Source organism: Emiliania huxleyi, assembly GCF_000372725.1.
Source record: "Emiliania huxleyi CCMP1516 unplaced genomic scaffold EMIHUscaffold_338, whole genome shotgun sequence".
NCBI classification, from domain to species: Eukaryota; Haptophyta; order Isochrysidales; family Noelaerhabdaceae; genus Emiliania; species Emiliania huxleyi.
The window spans coordinates 87,731-106,183 of NW_005199460.1; the positions used below are offsets into that span (position 1 = coordinate 87,731).

At 64.5% G+C, this 18,453-nt stretch overlaps 6 protein-coding genes across 6 annotated transcripts in view; 4 read left to right on the plus strand and 2 right to left on the minus strand.

Annotated features, from left to right (window-relative positions):
- Positions 1-25, plus strand: part of EMIHUDRAFT_444589 (hypothetical protein) — a gene marked incomplete at its 3' end in the record, with an annotated part of 1,077 nt that extends 1,052 nt beyond the window's left edge. The window contains exon 3 of the mRNA XM_005773485.1: positions 13-25. Within this exon, the coding sequence (XP_005773542.1) occupies positions 13-24 (12 nt within the window). The remainder of the gene's footprint in view (positions 1-12) is intronic.
- Positions 26-548: 523 nt separating this feature from the next.
- ALDH11 (putative aldehyde dehydrogenase) lies at positions 549-2,116 on the plus strand. The gene is made up of 2 exons (XM_005773486.1): positions 549-940; positions 1,050-2,116. Exons 1-2 carry the CDS (start codon positions 611-613, stop codon positions 1,896-1,898), a joined length of 1,179 nt encoding a protein of 392 aa, XP_005773543.1. The 5' UTR covers positions 549-610; the 3' UTR covers positions 1,899-2,116.
- An 8,822-nt stretch (positions 2,117-10,938) lies between these two features.
- EMIHUDRAFT_241669 (hypothetical protein) lies at positions 10,939-12,108 on the minus strand (the record flags this gene model as incomplete). The annotated part of the gene is made up of 3 exons (XM_005773487.1): positions 10,939-11,004; positions 11,605-11,658; positions 11,728-12,108. The coding sequence occupies 3 exons, from the start codon at positions 12,106-12,108 to the stop codon at positions 10,939-10,941; spliced, it is 501 nt and encodes a 166-aa protein (XP_005773544.1).
- A 180-nt stretch (positions 12,109-12,288) lies between these two features.
- EMIHUDRAFT_368944 (hypothetical protein) lies at positions 12,289-13,194 on the plus strand. The gene has a single exon (XM_005773488.1). The coding sequence runs from the start codon at positions 12,306-12,308 to the stop codon at positions 13,107-13,109; it is 804 nt and encodes a 267-aa protein (XP_005773545.1). The 5' UTR covers positions 12,289-12,305; the 3' UTR covers positions 13,110-13,194.
- An 811-nt stretch (positions 13,195-14,005) lies between these two features.
- EMIHUDRAFT_241671 (hypothetical protein) lies at positions 14,006-15,627 on the plus strand (the record flags this gene model as incomplete). Its single annotated transcript, XM_005773489.1, has 7 exons — positions 14,006-14,242; positions 14,356-14,556; positions 14,630-14,770; positions 14,846-14,986; positions 15,061-15,116; positions 15,190-15,499; positions 15,604-15,627. 7 exons carry the CDS (start codon positions 14,006-14,008, stop codon positions 15,625-15,627), a joined length of 1,110 nt encoding a protein of 369 aa, XP_005773546.1.
- Positions 15,628-16,708: 1,081 nt separating this feature from the next.
- EMIHUDRAFT_117398 (hypothetical protein) lies at positions 16,709-18,242 on the minus strand (the record flags this gene model as incomplete). The annotated part of the gene is made up of 3 exons (XM_005773490.1): positions 16,709-17,081; positions 17,294-17,718; positions 17,793-18,242. 3 exons carry the CDS (start codon positions 18,240-18,242, stop codon positions 16,709-16,711), a joined length of 1,248 nt encoding a protein of 415 aa, XP_005773547.1.
- Positions 18,243-18,453: the final 211 nt, after the last annotated feature.

Sequence of the window (18,453 nt, forward strand, 5' to 3'; positions counted from 1 at the left end):
CGCCGCGCGCAGTACTCGAGCGAGGAGGAGCTGCTCCGCTACTCGCGCGACCTCGAGGCGCTCGCCGCCGACCCGTCCAATCTCGAGCTGCGGCGCCGGCTCGCCGTCGGCGACGATGTCATCGACCCCGCGCGCCGCGCCCGCGAGATAGCGAACTGGCTTCAGCACCTCGTGCTGCCGCAGCGGCGGCGAGACCTCGACCACGTGCGCGGGCCGCGGGCGGAGGCACGCTACCCGCCGCCGGGCCTCGCCGGCTCGCAGCTCGTCGGCGCGGCGGGGCGGTTGGGCAAGCCGCTGGGCGCGCCGGCAGCCAGGCCGGGAGAGGTTGTGGTCGACAACCCGTACGACGGCTCCGAGGCGGCGCGAGTGCGGCTGCTCGGGGCGTCGGAGGCGGTCGCGCAGGCAGCCTTCAGAGGACCCACGCACACGCACACGTCGGCAGGAGCAGTCGGCAGCCTCAGCCTATGACCCGCAGGCGGTCGCCGCGGCGCGGGTGCAGCGCGAGTGGGCTGCGGAGACGACGGTCGCGGAGCGAGTGGAGCTGTGCGGCCGGTTCCTCGACGCGCTCGAGGCGGACGTGGATCGGGTCGCGGCCGACATCACGGCACAGATGGGCAAGCCGCTCGCGGCGAGCCGCGGCGAGGTGCGCGGGGTCCGCGAGCGCGCCGAGGCGATGATGGCGCTCGCGCCGGCGTCCCTCGCGCCGGAGCAGCTCCCCGAGAAGCCAAGCTTCACGCGGCGCATCGAGAAGGTCCCCGTCGGCGTCGTGCTCGCCATTGCGCCGTGGAACTACCCGCTGCTGACCGCCGTCAACTGCGTGGTGCCTGCGGTGCTCGCCGGCAACGCCGTGCAGCTCAAGCACTCGCCGCGCACGCCGCTGTGCGCCGACGCCTTTGAGCGCGCCTTCGCCGCCGCCGGCGCGCCGGCGGGCCTCGTGCAGGCGAGCCCGTTGGAGGGCCCTTTCTAGTCGCGCCCTCAGCCCTCTCACCGCCACAAGCCTCACCGCACCACCACAAGCCTCACCGCCCTCTCCCCACCCCTCCCCACAGGCGCTACCCTGCAGCAACGAGGCGGTGCACGCGGCCATCGAGCTGCCGCAGATTGGCCTCGTCTCATTCACCGGCTCGGTCAAGGCGGGCCACGCGGTCCACGCCTCCGCGAGCCGCCGCTTCATCGACACGACGCTCGAGCTGGGTGGCAAGGACGGCGCGTACGTGGCTGCCGACGCGGACGTCGCCGCCGCCGCCGCGTCGCTCGTCGACGGCGCCTTTTACAACGCCGGGCAGTCGTGCTGCGCCATCGAGCGGGTCTATGTGCACGAGACGGTACACGAGGAGTTTGTGGCGCGTGCGCTTGAGCTCGTGAGGGCGTACCGGCTCGGCGACCCGCGCGACGGCGCCACCAGCCTCGGCCCGCTCGCTCTCCTCTCCGCGCCCGCCTTTTTGCGCGGGCAGGTGCTCGACGCGACGGCCAAGGGGGCGCGGCTGTTGTGCGGCGGCGTCGAGACGGCGTGCCCCGCGACGGGGCGCGGCCGCTTCTTCGCTCCGGCGCTACTCGACGGCTGCGACCACTCGATGGCGCTGATGCGCGACGAGTCCTTTGGGCCCGTGCTCGGCGTGTGCAAGGTCGCCTCCGATGCCGAGGCGGCCGAGGCGGTGGACGACTCGCCCTTTGGCCTGACCGCCTGCATCTTCACCTCCGACGTCGAACGCGCCGAGGCCTTTGCGGCGCGCGTCGACGTGGGCACCGTCTTTATGAACCGGTGCGACTACCTCGACCCGCTGCTGCCGTGGACCGGCGCAAAGGCGTCGGGCAAGGGCGCCAGCCTCTCGGCGCACGGCTTCAAGGCCTTCACTCGGCTCAAGGGAGTCCACTTCAAGCACGACCCGCTGGCGTGAGTCCGAGGCAGAGGGTAGTACGTGTGTCATATTCTGTGCCCCCTGGCGCGTTGGCAGCGACCCGGCACGGCAGTCCCAGTCGTCTCGACTCCATGAGTCCTTCTCTCGACGAGTTTGCGCGCGCTAGAGCGGGTAGGCGGCTTTATCGGGGACTGCCCATCTCTCGTGAGTCTCGATTTGAGAGACGGTGTAGCAACGAAAAGTGTAGAGTGAAAAAACACTACATCGGGCCGAGCCTGATGTTGCAGTGGGGGCACGCGACGCGCGCAGCGCATGCGGCGCTGCGCGACCGGGTACAAAGCCCCAACGCGCCCAACCCCGCGGTCGGGTCTCTCGAGGGTAAAGCCGTACAACAAAGCCCCCCCCCCCCCCCCAAATGGACGCCGGCAACCAGCCCTCGTCCGTCCGCAAACAATGTACGATCTGAGCCGAGCGATGCTGGCGCCGCGGCGAACCGCAACGGCGCGACGAATGCGGACGCGACGAGCAGCGATGGCGGGGCGAGTCGCAATGGCGCGATGAGCCGAAATGGAACGATGACGGGCGGCACGACGATGCCACGGGCGGCGCGGCTACGACGATCGTCGGCGCAGAGGCGAGCGCGAGCGCGACTACTACGATCGGCGCGATGACCGGTCCCACAATCTCAGGCACACCTATAACCAGGGGCAGCCTCAGCACAGCGATCGCAGGGCGGGTCCGCCGATCCTCAATGAGCGAAGACGCGACCGGCAGAGCCACGACGCACGAGTGCCTAATGAGCGCCCCTCGTCTAGCCACTGTGCTGATGGCAGTGGTCAGGTCGACCCTCGGAAGCACCGCTTTGATAAGCCAGGCTAGCAACGCGTGACGCACTGCTCACGCTCTCTGCTGCCCACAGCACGAGCTTGGACCACATCCACGCTGCGAACCTGTGGAACAAACTGGGCAAGCAGCGCAACGAGCGGCGGCACGAGGAGCAGCTTGAGCGGCTGGTGCAGCGCACGCTCGTCCTCGTCTCGTCGTGCAATGCGCGAGCACTGGCAAATATCGCTCACGGTGCGGCCAAGTGCCGGCTGCCAGTGAGTGAGGTGCGCTCGCTCTACGCGGCGGTGGCGGAGGCGGCGGTGCGCGGCGGGCTGGCAGGCTTCAAGCCGCAGGACCTGGCCAACACTGTGTGGGCGTATGCGACGGCGGGCGTGGCTGCGGAGGCGCTGTACGCGGCGGTGGCAGAGGCGGCGGTGCGCGGCGGGCTGGCTGGCTTTACGCCTCAGAACCTGGCCAACACTGTGTGGGCGTATGCGACGGCGGGCGTGGCTGCGGAGGCGCTGTACGCGGCGGTGGCAGAGGCGGCGGTGCGCGGCGGGCTGGCCGGCTTCAGCCCGCAGGCGCTGTCCAACACTGTGTGGGCGTATGCGATGGCGGACCAGTATCACCAGGCGCTGTTTGCCGACTGCCGGACTGCCGCGCGTGATCAGCGACTCCTTCGCACAGCGGAGTTGCGCACCGGCTACTCTCTCGACCTGGCGCTGCCCTCGTCACGCGTCGCGATCGAGGTGGACGGCCCCTCTCATTTCCTGTTGCCCGACAGCCGGGGCGTGCGCAAACCCAATGGGCCGACGCTGCTCAAGCGTCGCCTCCTTGCGGCGGCTGGCTGCGTGGCGGGTGATCAGCGTTCCATTCTACGAGTGGGACGGCTTGAGCGTCAAACCTACCTGGAGGGAGCGGTCCCACTGTAGTATTTCGACGTCGTAGTATTTGATTGTTATTGTTGTGTGCTCTCCTCGATCCTCGATCCTCGATGCTGTGTCCCGACCAAGTTTCTTTCTTTCTGTGTCGGTTTGCACAAAGCACAATGGTGGGCACATGTCTCCAGATCCGGGGAGGGAAACTCGTCTTTCGTACTAGCGCGAATTGCCACTTTGTGTGTTTAGAGACGCTTCAGCGTCCTCCCGAGACTCGCTGAAATTGTGGGTCGGGCGGGCCCACCCCGCGGGGCGCGACGGTGTGGACAAAGCAGGGTGTCGGACTCCTTGAGCGTCACAACCCCTGCAAGGTACAGATGGTTGCCGACGCCTGCTTCCACCCAGCGGCTGTGTGCTTCGCCGTAGGTACGCATCAGGCGTTGTAGTCCGTCCACAGCCGCACGGTCATGCCGTTGGCCTCTCCGAGCGTGCGGAGTGATGTTACCATGGCCTTGTGCAGTGGTGCTCGCAGTTGCACCGGCACTCCGGTGGGAGTTACCAACACCGTGTCGATGAACATCACCTTCGCACTGGCACCCGTTTCCAAGCCTGTGGTTTCGCTCTCAAAGCGCACGAGGGCGATGGCGTGCTCTTCTTTCTCGAGGCCATGAAGGTAGGCCCCCATGGTCACGCCAGCTGCGCCGGCGCTCGCGGCAAGCGCCATCTGTGCCCGGAGCTCAGCTTGCACGCGGGTTATCTTGCTGGCTTCGCCTCCCGTTTCCTGCTCGTATGCGAACCGCCAAAACGCGAGCACCGCCCGCTTCTCGTTGGATACTTGCGTCAGCGCCATCTGCACATTTTCGCCCTTCCCATTCCGAAAGCCAATATCAAACACGTGAACCACCGCTTCGTCATCTAGAGGGGGCGGCCAATGCGAGGACGCTTGCATGGCGGGTACGGCGGCGATGCGCCGCGGTCTGTTGAAGTTTCTTGCGACATAGCCGTGCGCTAGCGAGAGACTGAGTAGGATGAGCGTCATCATCACAAGAATCGGCGCGGGACGTTTGATGCGATGCGGATCTCTCTCTCTCTCTCTCTCTCTCTCTCTCTCTCTCTCTCTCTCTCTCTCTCCCTCGCCTCTCTCTCTCTCTCTCTCTCTCTCTCTCTCTCTCTCTCGCACTCTCTCTCTCTCTCTCTCTCTCTCTCTCTCTCTCTCTCTCTCTCTCTCTCTCTCTCTCCCTCTCCCTCTCTCCCTCCCTCCCTCCCTCTCTCTCTTGTACTGTAAGTGGCTCTTACTACGATCTTCAAGGCGACTTCGAGCGAGCCAGGAGAGGTCATCTACTGCAAGATGCCAGAGAGATTCGTCGAATAACGGTAGCTCTGGCACGCCCAGGGTGTGTGTGCCGCATCGAGGAACCAATCTACGGTGCGCCCCATGGCGCATGGGTGAGCTGAGAGAAAGAGGGAGGGAGGTGGAAAGGAGAGAGACAAGCAAGATGACGATAGACACGAGAGACATTGAGGGTTGCGAGAGCGCCGCACTGGCTCGTGAACACGACGAACAGGTACGGGTACTGAGTATAGTAGATCAGTCGGATCGAGATCCAAGCGAGGTAGAAGGCCACCTGGCGTCACCGGGAGCCGGTGGGTGTGGAGGGAGGTCGGGGCTATTACGATGTTTCGAGGCACTTCGCGCGGTCGAGGTGTGTCGAGGAGGTGGGTGTGTCCCCAGAAGAGAGAGAGATTTTTAGCAATACCAAACAACTCTAACACTCACACGTCATTTGGGGCCTGGAGCCCTGTTCAGATTTGTGTCAGAAGAGTGTGCGAGGTTTAGGGCCAACTTAGTGATATGGCCGAATGGCAGCGGACTTCCCAGATCATGGGAAGGTGCACTTGAGGAGGAGAGTGCAGACATCGACGACGGATGCACGCGGCCACCCCCCACCGGATCGGTGGGTACGACAGCGGCACACCAGCATGTACAGCAGCACGACTGTATGGATGGCCCGCAATCTTAGGGGACCCCTAGGGTTCTGAGGGCCGGATTTTTTAAGCGCTTTTAAGAAATGAGGAGGTTTGGGGGCTTAAATTGCCATTTAAGAGATTGCAGGCACGGGGGGTCACTCTTTTAAGACCGTTTAAGAAAATCGGCCTCACCGGCACGCGTCGCTCGGTCCGCGCCGGTTTCTCCAATACTGCCGTTATTAGGCACAAACCCGCCTCTGAAGACACATCTGTAAGTCTGGTGCACTGGTAGGAGCCATACTCGCATAGGGGACGCGTGCTAGCTGACTGTAGCCAGCTTCCCGGCCTCCGGCGTCTACCGGGAGCCTCCCGGACCATCGACCTCGGGAGCTCTCCCGCACCGTTTAAGCGTTTAAGACCGTTTAAGGAATCGGCGGCCCAGCAGCTCTTAAAACCGGCCCGGGCCAGTTTTAAGCCGTTTAAGCCGCAGGCGCCCCAGGGCCCACCCTTTTAAGCCTAGGGGTCCCCTAAGCCCGCAATCACCAATCCACCAGCACCACCACCACCTGCCTGCAGGCTGCACCCTGCAGCGCCCAGCCCCAGCCCCCAGGCGGCAGCTAGAGTACGGCTCTCTACAGACTACACTCTATCGAACTCTAGTCTCTAGCCGTTCGTGCGTCCCCGAGGCCGAGCCCCGACAACTCCGAGTTTATTTATGTATGTAAAAGAGGATTGCAGAAGATTGGACAGGGTAGGTTAAAGCCGTACGTAACCGAGAGATTGATATCCGCGCGCGAGCCCGAAGGCGCACTTTTTTCAGCAGGAGTCACTCTCGCTTTAACATGTATGAACAAGTACATATTATTGCATATCCTTTCAAATAACATGTCTCTCTCTGTAGACTGTACCGTAGTCAGATACCGTACTAAAGCCGTAAGGAGTGAGAGAATGTATCATGAGTGTGCCGCCAGCCGGGGTGCGTCTCATACTGTGCTGCGTTCCGTTTACCTTGCAGTGCCTCTCCTCGTATCGTCTCACATGTTCCAGTAGCCTGGGCCGCGCACTCGTTTACCTGCGCTTCGCCCGACTTTCACCGGTCTAGTTTTGGAGCTCATCAGGATCTTCATCGCCTTCGCCTTATTTCTCGTTTGCATTGATCCTGCGCCTTTCTCCGACACAGCAGTCATGCTCAGACAAGCTGCGCAGTGGGCGCGGAACGGTGTGGGCGCAGCAGTCTGAAGCCAGCAGCTGCAAAGCCGAGGCCCAGCGCCGCGGCAACGCCCGCCGGTAGGAGGTTTCCGAGAAGCTGCTCCTGTCGCGCGGAGGGGTTCTTCCGCTTGCATTCGGTAGTATCCAGCACAGTGATTGCATTCCGGACTGTAGTCGTACCGAGCACAAACACGAGAAGGGACATAAAGCGTAGCTCGGCTCCAACATTGGCGATAGTCGTATCTGTCCGCAGCGTATCTGTCCTCAGGGATGCAAGGCCGCTCGTACAAAGTAGGATATTCGCCCAAGAATGAGGCACACACATGCCAGCCGCAACCATCGGGGTTCTGACACCATTGCACCGGTGGCGGCGGCGGCGCGGGCGGCGGAAACGTGTTCCACAGCGCCTGGTCGCAGTCTCTGCTAACGGCAAAATAAAAGCCCCAGCCGCGCACCACATCCGAACAGCATTCCCAGTTGTTCAAACCGTCGCAGTGCGATCTGTAGATCTCCGCTCGCGCCGCTTGAGGTTCGAGAGTGCCATCGAACCCATTCCAGATGGCGTTCGGCTTTTCCGAAGAGCCTGGATACTGCATGCATATCGGGGGGATCGACTCGTCCATCCAGACTGAAAACTTCTGGCCGCCCTTCCCATAGCCATCACAGACCCTCTTGCATGCTGCGAAGTCCTCGCGGCAGAACTGAGCGTGGAGTGGGCCGTAATCGACTTTCCCGAACGGGTTGCCCGGGAGCTTGCTCAAAATAGAGAGGCCGATGTCAGGGAATTGCCCGGTGCAGAAGTGCTCGACATCGTGATGCAGTGTAGATGCAATAATGTGGCCGAGCCAGTCAGGGAACTCGCCCGTGAAGAAACGAACAAATCCACTACATTTGCACTTCACCTCCTCGCTCATTTCGATTTGGCCGTACTGCGACATGCACCAGTTGTCGTGCTGGATGTTGCGGGCAAGTGCGTCAGCTCCGCGGGAGAGCGCGGTGGACGCATGGGAGGCGGAGTCGACGTCTGAGGTGGAGTCGGCTGCCTGCGGGAAGGGGTGCGAGGGAAATATTGTTGGACATTTTCTAGTTGGACCACTGGCAGTGCGTCCACAAGCACCGGCACCGGCAGCACGGTGCAGAGTGCGGCGAGCGCAAAGAGCTTCATCGTTTGGCGTGTACGTATTGGTAGAACTCCTGCAGGATGGTGGGGTAGAGTGAGGGGTCGTGAGGCATGTGGAAGTCCCTGAACAGGGATCTCATGGCTCTGCCCGCGATCCGCCTGCGCCAGATTCTCGAGCGCTTCGGACGAGCCGCTCGCGTGGCGGTCGCAGCACGGCGGGCTGCAGCACAAGCGCGCTGCAAGCGCTTGGGATGTGGGGCGCATCGGCCGGGTACGCTCGCGCAATCGCCAACTCGCGCCGCATCGCGCGCCGGGGGGGAGGCGAGGGGAGGGCAAGCAGCTGGCCTGGAGATCTGCTGTCTGGTATAGCCCCAGCCGACCCGCTGTGGCCTCGGTCTCGCGGCACGCTACCTGGTACTCCTCCCAAGGTCTCTTCCCACAGGAGTAGCTGTGAAGTGGCTGCGGCAATAGCAGACAGGGAGATCTGAGATCGTTAAGGGTCGTGAAAGAAACCACGCGAAGAAATCGTGAGGTTCTCGAGGTTCATAGTATGTGGGAGACTCATGCCGCCGCCCCTGCCACCCCTGTGTCAGTGTGCCCGTGGTAGTGAGAGACTGCCGGTGAGAAGCCGGAGGAAGGTCGCTAGACTGAGATGAGACCGCCAGTGGAGTTGGGATTCCACCGTGCTAGGGTGCCCACAGGACCCCAAAAAAGAAAGGAAAAAACAAATGGGTCGCCCCCGATCGCAGCACTTCGTGTTGGAGAGTCGAGATATTGAGAGTGTGACTAGGAGGGTGGGACGCTGGGGATTCTCAAAGGTATACCCTTGGAATGGCCGGATCCAGCCTTAAAAGTACGAGATCGCGCGCGCGCTTCGCGCACAGCACCGCCTGTTCTCCACGGCTGAGGGCTGTGACGACGCGTGCCGTGTGCCAGCAGAGTTGGGCGCGCGCGGCGCGACGGCGCCCGCGAGGGAAGGCGCGGGTGCAGCGGCCACCGGCGGCCGTACCGCCCGCCAGCCGGCGCAGCAGCGGCCAGCGCAGCGGCCGCCGGCGCAGCAGCCAGAGCAGCCGGTGCGCGCCTTGCGAGGCGAGTACTGCCGCCCGGCAGCCTTGAGGCGGCCGGGCGGCAGTACTCGTTCGAACTTTGCGAGCCGTGCGCGCGCCGAGGCGCCCGCGGCGCGCGCCCGCCCGGCTGCCAGTAGGAGGCGGCGCAATATGGCCTATAGTACAGCCCTTGAGGAGGAGGAAGAGGCTGGCTGGCAGTGCTGTATGCCGCCGAGGGGCAGTTTTGGGGTGCTGTCCCCATCCCAGGGGGCTGCAGAAGGCGTCCGCAGCCGGGACAACCCGCCCCCCCAGCCGAGGCCGGTCGAAGCCCACTTGAGTGCAGCCATGAGGAGTCCTCTTGGTGCTCCTGGCGGCCGTTCAAACCTCGGGCGCGCGCCGAGGGGGGGGGGGGGGGGTCTTGCTTGCTCCACACCGAGCGCCATCGGTCCGGACCGGCGTGCTCACCGAGGGGTGGCCTGCACAAGGTCTGAGCCGCGGGCGCTCGGCGCCAAGTGCAGTGTCACGCTCGCGCTGGAGCGGGACACAATGGGGAACCCTCGTTTCCTAGTCACTCGGTCCCCCAACGGAAGAGGCTCGCTCCTATTGGAACAATCCAACATCTGGCGAGGTACTCCCACGCCTCTCGGGGTTTTTGTCTGGCCGAGTCAACCCGAGAGGCGTGTCTCGCCTCGTCAAGTCTGTGGGACGGCCGAGCCTCGTTTCAAGGGGCGCGTGCGTGCGTCCCCTCTCGACTACGTTTGTTCACAGCCGGCGCGCGCGCCGGCGACGAATATGCGCGACTCGCCGCCGCGGCTCCGGGCCTCCAACGGCACGACCTACGCCCAACCACCGAGAGGCGCGCCGTCACACCACTCGCACAGCCTGCAGCGCGGCGCTGCGCCAGAGCTCGAGAGGGCCCGAGAAGGGTCCCAGATCTCCAGTAGCACACAATAGCACACGTAGCCACGCATACCCAACCATCCCCTGTCACCCCAGAGCAGATCCCCCCAGGCGGTGAGGTCCTTTCTGGTGCTTGAAGCTCACCCTCGTCCCCTGCCGCAGGCCCTCGGCAGCCGTCCTGGCGCGCGCCAGGGCATGTACCGAGCGACCCCAGTCCGCTCTGGCGCGCGCGTTCGGCGCCGATTGGTGCCCTAGTCGGACCGTGCAACGGACGCGCGCTCTGCGCGCCTCACACGCACTTGCCCAGAGCTCTGCGCAGAGGCAGAGAGAGAGCGCGCCCTCCCCCCGGGCTGCTGCTGGCGCGCCACGCGCGTGCGATCCCTCTCTCGCAGTCGGTGTTCGCCGGGCGAGTTTTAGAGCTAAAATACATGTACATCACAAGACGCACACGCTGCTGTGGTCACCGACGGTCGTGTCCACATGCGCGCAATGGCGCAATGGTGGGCAGCGCCAACGCGCAGGACCATGTTTGCGCGCGACATGCACGCACGGGTGCGCAGGCAGGCGAGGCCATGCCAAAGACTGCCCTGGGAGTCGCGCGCGCGCGTCTCCAGCCGACCGGTACGGCGGCAAGAGCTTGACGGCTGTCGTGCCCGCAGCACGACAGCCGTCAAGCCGCGCAGTCGGGTGGACGCGTCGCGTCGGACTTTTTGCCACCACCTCCACGAGTCTGTCCAGTGCACCCACTGGCCAGATGCCGGGCCTCGGAGGCTGAATCGAGCGCCGAGTCAGGCCGACCTGGCACTGCTGAGGCAGGTCACGCCTGCTGGGGCGAGCCTCGGCGAGACTGCGTCAGCTGTTCCCACATGGAAGTACCTCGCCAGTCCAACATCAGATTTGCCTCGTGCGTCCCTTTTTTAGCCGGAAAGCTATTTTCTTTCTGAGCTTAGCCTTCGATGTTATGAAACAAACGCAAGGCGGACGCTATTTTCTTTTGGGTCCTGTGGGCACCCTAACCGTGCACCGCGCTGCGAGCCTGTCGTGTCCCTTGTCAGGACTAGGAGAGCCCACCTGTCCCCCTGGCCGTCCTTCCAAAATCCTGCTCGTGCAGGTGTGGACCCTGTCCTCCTCCCCTATCCCTCGTTTGGGTTTGTCTGTTTTCTTTCTTTCTTTTTCTCGAGGTTCTCGAGGTGGATATCCTTTGGCCGCGTTGGGTAGCGAGGATTGGTGTGACGCGATCCACGCAGGCGTGTTTTCTGGCGGCCGACCGTCAGTGCACGGAGTTGCCCCTTCTCCGACTGCCCCGAATCGTGACGCTGTTCACAGAAAAAGACAACTCCGGACCCCAAGACGCACAAGGACAGACAATCGAGAAGGGAGAGACAGCAACGACAGTCAGAAGTCAGCGCGTCACAGAAACACACACACAACTTTTCCCAGCTTCTCAGATCTACAACCTATTTATTTATTTATCATTTATTTATTTAACAAGAAGCTCACATCGCAGACAGCGAGGGTGTGAGAGGCGGACCTAAGGAAGGTTCACAGTAGGGTGATAAGAAACACAAGAACCTCGTTCACAGGTAGGTATAAGCGGAGCAGCTGAGAACTATGAGGTACTAATCCCACGGTTCAGGACGTGGGTCTGACAAAAAAATGGAGCAGGGTAGGGTTGCGCAGCGAACGGGAGCGAGTTCGCGCTGCGCTAGGCTCAGACGGCGAGTTCGCGCTGCGTTGGCCCTGCCACATCTTTGTTTCTCTTTCGTTCGGCTGGAAAGCAAATGTGTCATGCCCCACACCTTCACGCTTCTGTTGTCGTCTGACTTGTCCACGACAGCAAACATGACGTAGAGCTGCGGGGCAGGGGAGCGTGCCATGCGGAGAGGGCATCTATCGGGTGTGCGGGTGCGGCGCGCGCGCACCTCAAAGTACTGCCGCAGGTAGCCGAGCAGCTCCTGGAACTCTTTGCGGTTGATGGTGTCGTCGTCGAGCGGCTTCTTGGACTGCGAGAGGCCCTTAGCGGCCTGGAAGGCGCGCATGATGGGCCGCTTTGCGGAGAAGAGGGCCTCGTTCTTAATGACCGTCCCAATCCCCTTGTCCACCTCTGCGAGGGAGAGGCACCCGTTGCCATTCGCGTCGAACGCGTTGAAGAGTTGCTTCCGCTGCTTCTTGTCCTCCTCCGACTTGCCTGAGGGGAGCTTCGCCGAGAGCTCGGCCCAAAAGTCGGCGCTGTTCTCCTTTGACAGATTCTCCACCTGGCCCTGCAGGCCGGCGGCGCGGTTGCGCTCCGGGTCGAGCGACATAGAGGCTTTTTGTCGTGGCCGTTGATCGAAACGCCGACGTACGTTTCAGTGTGTCGGTCGTCCCTCGGAATAAAAGAATTCCTACGCCAATATGCAGAAAGAAAGAAAGAAAACAGACAACCAAGGGAGGGATGGGAGGACGCTTGACGCGACGGTTTCTTCTAGGCGCTGTCTCTGCCAAGGCTAGTTTCCCCACTATGACCGACGTCTCGCCCACCGTGCTCGCCGCCTCGTACGCCGGCCTCGTCGCCGTCAACGTCGTCTACGGCCGCGGCCTCTTCGGCGTGCGCACAAACGCCGACGTCTCAGCCGCCTATCCGACCGACGTGACTCCGAGCGGTGCGACCTTCGCCATCTGGGGGCCCATCTTCCTGCTCGAGGGCGCGGGCACGGCGGTGCTCGCGAGTGGCGGCGACGCCTCCCGCATGGCGCTCGTGGCCGGACCCTGGGTCACGACGTGGCTCGGCGAGTGCCTCTGGCAGGCGGTGTTTGGTGTGCTGCCGGTGCCGCAGGGCGGCGCAACTGCCGGGCGCAAGCTCGCTTCGCTCGCGCCCGCCGCCCTCTTCGTCGGAGCGGCGCACGTCAAGATGCTCGGCGGCGCGCTGGCCCTCGTCGGCGGTGCGCCGGCGTACGGCCTCGTCGGCGCCGCCGTCGTTGATTTTCCAACGGGTCTGAACGCGGGATGGCTGGCTGCAGCAAGCGGGATCGCCTTCACGCTCGTTGCGCAGCAGGTGCCGCCGCTGCAGCCGCTGGCGACGCCCGAGGCGGGCGCCGTCCTCGTTGGCGCCCTCACGGCCTATGGCGCTGCGGTCACGCTCTCGCTCGCGGGCTGTCCGGCCGCCGCCCTCGGCTACGCCGCTGCCACAGCGTGGGCATGCCGCGGCATCGCGTCCGAGAGTGCCAAGACGCCACCCATCGTCAAGACGACCGCAGCGCGCTGCGCCCTGGTGGCGGTGGCGGCCGGCGCGTTTGCGCTGGCAGTGGGTGCGCTCAAGCGTTGAGCGAGTGGTTGGGGGCCCGATGGGGTTCTGACTTCTGTGAGATGATGATCATCCATTCGCATCCATGATCTTTGATATTGTTTATAGTTACTCGCCCCAAATTAGGACGGGGAGAGAGAGCTCCCGGTATTAGCGCGGTCCGAGCCACCCATACAGTCATACACACTCGAGTCATACGTAACGGCTCACGGCTCTACACCGATTTCGAGTGGAATAAGACGAGCGCGCGGAGGGTGTCGCGTGTCGGTTTTACCTCTGTCGTGAAAAAAAACAAAGAACTGCCAAATTCCAAATCGCAAACATACAAATCCAAACCCAGGCGGCGACGTGGCATACGAGCTCGTAGGTGAAGGAGGCGGGCGCAACTTGCAAGGACGCACGCGAGCGAGAAGCACAGCAGACAGAAGCCATGACCTATAGGCCATGACGATGATGATTCAGCGTGTGAACACGCCAACTCGCCGGCACAGTCTACACAGTCCGTGAAGAGCCGCGCACGCGGGCCGACGATTAAGCAGCTGCGTGCCAAGCAGGCCGCTCTCGTGGCTGCAGCCGAGCTCGCAGCTTCGAGCGACTCCGAGAAATAATTCTTCGAGGTTCACCTCTAAGCCCTCAGACAAGATATGTGAGGGGGGCTGCGCAAATTCTGGGTAGGGAGGGGGGGAAGTAGTCTGAAACTGCAACGATGCATGCGTGCAGCACGAACGGCTGCGATTCAGCGGTCGCGCCGCTGAGAGCGTTCAGGTCGAGCTCGGCGAGCTGAGCAAGATCATCCAGCGGCGCGACAGCTGAATCGCAAGCGTTGAGGAACGCGAGACAGATCGCGTTCCGCGTTTCAGTTTCACGAAAGGTACCACCCTCCCTACACGCGCAGATTCTGTCGACACGGGCGCGCCATGCCCAAGGCCTCGCCGTCGAAGGCGCCGCTGCCGAAGCCGAAGAAGCCGAAGGAGGTGAAGGACGTGGCCTTGAACACGATGCGCGTCGTCGACTACCAGGCGAAGCTGGCCGTCTATGAGGAGGAGATGGCGGCGTACAAGGCCGGCCAGCGGCGGCGCGAGGCGGACAAGGTTGCGGTCAAGCGGAGGCTCTCGGCAGGCGACGCCGAACCGGCGGCGAAGCGCTCGACGCCGGTGCCGAGCTCCTGCCTGCTTCCCCGCGCGTCGCCGCTCGCCCACACTCCACCCAACCCGGCGCCGCCCTGCGCTCACCCTCGCCACCGCCGCACACTTGCCCTCCGAATCAGGCGCGGCTGGAGACGCCCGAAGCGTGCGCGGCGGGCTCAGCCGAGGCGCCGCGTGCGCCACCTGCCGAGCCCCTGCGGCGATTACCGCAAGTCCTTCGCGAAGAGAAGGAGGCGGCGGCGGCGGTCGAGCCCGAGGCGCGCGGCGACGGCGTCGAGCTGCTCGGCGGGCCGCGCGCCGGGGAACGGGGCAATGTGACCCGGGTCACCCTGGACGGCGACGTGCACGTCCGTCTCTCCGACGGGAGCCAGCAGCCACGTCTGCACGGCGGCGCAGCTGCGGCGATGCGACGGCGGCGCGCCGAGCAAGGAGCCGTGCTGCTGCGAATGCGGCCACACTGTCACCAGCAGGGAGGCGCCGGGGCAAGGCACGTGCGACGTTTGTCTCGAGCAGGTCGCCGCCGGCGACGACATCGACGTTTGTCTTCGCTGCCGGCTTCGGAGGCCTCGATGGGGGCTTCGCTGCCGGCTTCGATGCCGAGAGTGCCGAGAGGCGGCGTTGGCATTGGCGGCCTCGGTGGCGGGCGAGCTGCCGGCCGGTGCCTCGAAGCGGCAGCGCGCACTGTATGCCATCAAGATGAACATGGTGGCCGCCCCGGAGAGGGAGGCCGAGGCGACCAAGGCGGAAGGGGCGGTACTCGCTCCTTCCCACGGGGGGCGGCTTTGCCGCCGCCCCCCCCCCCCCCCCCACACACACACACCACGCAGGCTCGCCGCCCAACGCGACACGAGCTGGCGGCGGCGGTGGCGGGAGGCTGGAGCAAGTACGAGGACAGTCTTCCTTTCTGGTCGCCAGACCCCACCCGCCGGGCGCAGCAGGAAGCATGGTTCGAGGAGGTTGTTCGCGGAGCAGGCTGGTGTGGACGGCATGGGGTACCCGTGGGATGGGGACTGGTGCGATGAGGACGCTTCCGACTACGATGAGGAGTACCTCCCGTCCCATCGTGAGGATGTGCTGTTCGACCTCGAAGACGGCGGCCCGTGGGGGGCGAGACCTCGGAGGCCGACAGCTGCGGAGCTCGCGCCTCTGGCGTGGCCGCACAGCTACTGGTGGCACGACCGGGACCGAATCGTCCTGCTGTACATGCACATGCTCGACAACCCGCCTGATGGCAGCTTCCTTTGGGAGGCTCGCGTGTTTCGGCAGGTGTGCCGTCTCTGGTCAGACGGCCGTGACAGCCCCCGCACGTCCGCAATCAGCTGCAATGTCCGACAGGGACGACTAGAGGGGGCGCGACCGGCATCGACAAGGGCGGAGGCGGAGGCGATGTGTGAGGCGGGCATGAGGGTGGTCTGGTCATATAGTGCACTTCCCGGCGGCGAAACTTCCGGCGGCGAAGAGATTCATGGCGCCACCTTCTTGGTGGGCCGTGTCGTGACGGTGCGGCGACGTCTCATGACGCATCAGTGCTTTGAAGATGAGGCGGCGCCTGGCTGGCGCATGCTATCCTCATTGCCCTCGTGCCCCAACCCGCACATGCGGTTCCCCATGTCGGGTAGCTTGCGAGAGATTGTGAGCCGCGGGGGAGAGCAGCCCCTCAAGCCACTCTTGCCGCGCAGCGCGCACTGCATGCAAATGCGGACAGCGAATCGGGGAGGGAAGAGATGAGGATCCGCGACCTCTACGGGTATCCTCTACGCGATCTCTTCTCGAGGCGGATGAGGCGGATGATCCGGAGCGCGTCGAAGAACTTCGTCCCGCGCCCCGAGCATGCATCTTGTGTTTGAGAGACGCTTGGGATTTGTTTGGGATCTAGTCGTAGTCTAGTGTGCGATACCCAGTGTGACGGCACGAATATGTGTGTAATTGTACGTAAAGCGTACACACAGGGAAAACCTCGAAGCCCTGGGAGCCCTCCCCTTACTGTTCGGACACCTCTCTACTGTGTGATCACATGCACATGCACATGCACATATGCACATGCTACATCCTGTACATGTTGTTGTTGTGTGGGAAAAAGGAACAGGTCTCCCCGCCCGTGTTGGAGCGCGCGCCGATATTTCCATATGTCTCGTGTGTGTATGCTATCGTGTATTGATGCAAGCTAAATATGTGTACGCGCATCAACAAAGTTCTTCATAAAACATATACGCTCACACCACGCCGCGTCTCCATGTCATCCGTCTCAAACGCTTCTCACGCACGAGAGGGCTGCCTATGCCATAGCGCTATGCCTGTCCCATCACGCCCTCGCGCCTCGGGTCCATGCGCGCCCTTCCACCGCACGTACCACAGACTCTTTAGCTTGAGGGGCGGCCCGAGAGCCGGGTCGACCGGCCGGCACGCTGATCCATGCTTTGGGGGCACGCGGCTTCTCCCACGCTCCCGGCGTTGGTGCCGGCGCTAAGGTCTGATCTAAACTACGGCGTCCGCGTCGAGCTGACGCTTGGGGCGCGCGTCGCCGTTGCGGCGTCCCGACCGGCTGCCCACCGGCCGACTGTCCCAGGCGGGCTGCTCGGCGTGCGGCGCCAGCTCGAAGAAGCGCGCCACCTCGAGGCGCGAGCGGAAGCGGCGGCCATCGGGGGCGTGGAAGTAGACGTCGACGTGGCCCGCCGAGTCGCCCGCCCGCCGCACCTCGGCACTGGTCGTCCACCCATCCAACATCGACGAGACTCCGCCCGAGGCGCAGATGAAGCGGCGCAGCGCCTCGAACGCAGCGCTCCGGCTCTCCTCGCGCCGCCGCTCGAGCTCGACGGGGTCGCCGAGGTCCACGGGCAGGATGCTCGGCCTGCGGGGGGGAGGGGGGGCATCAGGCGCTTGGGGCCGGCTCGGCCGGCCGAGGGCGCGGTGGCTGCTGCGTGCCCGCTGGCGCTCATCGCGACGCAGCGCCGGCGCACGCACGCCTGCCGGCTTGCGCCGGAGCCGCCAAAGCAGACCATGCTCCGACAAGCGGAGCACTCGCCGCAATTCTCCGCCAGGCAGGCGGCGCACGCGCCGCACCGCCGCCGCCGAACCCCCTTCCCCGCGGCGGGCGCCGCCGCGTGCTCAGCGCCCTCCTCCTCCCCCTCCTCGGCCGCCTCCCCCTCCTCGGCCGCCTCCTCGTCCTCGACAGAAGTGACATGCATGACGCCGTCACTCGCGTCGCTGCCATAGCCGTCCTCGCCGAGCTTGGCCTTCGCAGCCGCCGCCTCGTGCGCAGCGCTCGCCGCCTGCGCCACGTTGCGCGCCGCCGCGATCGCGGCGAGGAGCGCAGCGACCGATCCGGGCGGCGCGCCGCCAAACGCCTTGCGGATGCTCTCCCCCGACTCGTCGAGGACGCTGACCGTCTCGCGCAGCGCGTCCGCCTGGGCCGCGGTCGGTGTCTCGCGCGGCCCCGCAAACGCGTCGGGGGCGGCGCCTTCGTACACGACGAGACCAGCGGGCGCCTGGGAAGGGAGTCGTGCAACGCGTTAGCATGCAATGGCAATGGCAGCGGCCATCGCGGCGCGAGCTGCAAAACCTCCGCCTTCCAGTGGCTGCCGCAAAAGGTCCATCGCGGCCGCAGCCGCTGCGCGCTGACACGGTACTCGGACGCGTAGTGCGGGGACCGCACCGCGTACAGCTTGCCGGCACCGTCGCTGGCTTCCCTTCCCGCGTCGGTGAGGTTGACCTCCCACCAACCGTCGCCGTGCCACAGCTCGAGCGGGTCGCCGGTCTGAAGGCTGGCGAAGAAGTCGGGCGGCGTCGGCGGCGGCGGCGGACGCAGCCAAGTGGCGTCCACCGCCTCGCGCAGCGCCGACTGCCCGTCCGCGCACAGAATGGTGGCGTATTGGAGCCGCACCTTTCCTTGCTTGGGGGGCAAGAGGACGCGGGCGGCGTAGCGCGAGCCGCGCAGGCCATCCTCGTCAGCTAGCACCTCGATCTCGCAGCCCGCAGCGAGCCACGCCGGCGCGGCGACGGAGCCCGTCATAGGTGTTTTGGTACTATTGCGCTCCGCTCGATGGTTGGGGGCGCGACCTGCCTAGGATTTCATGCGTTCTTTTGCCAGCGCGCCAGTCGCGCGCCAAACGAAGAAGGTTTTTTTCGTCCCGTGCGAGCAGCTCGGCGCGAGTCTCTTTCGCGCTCGCTCGCTCGCGTCGTTCTTCGCGAAACACCGTTTCGCATCGATGGTGCGCACACTG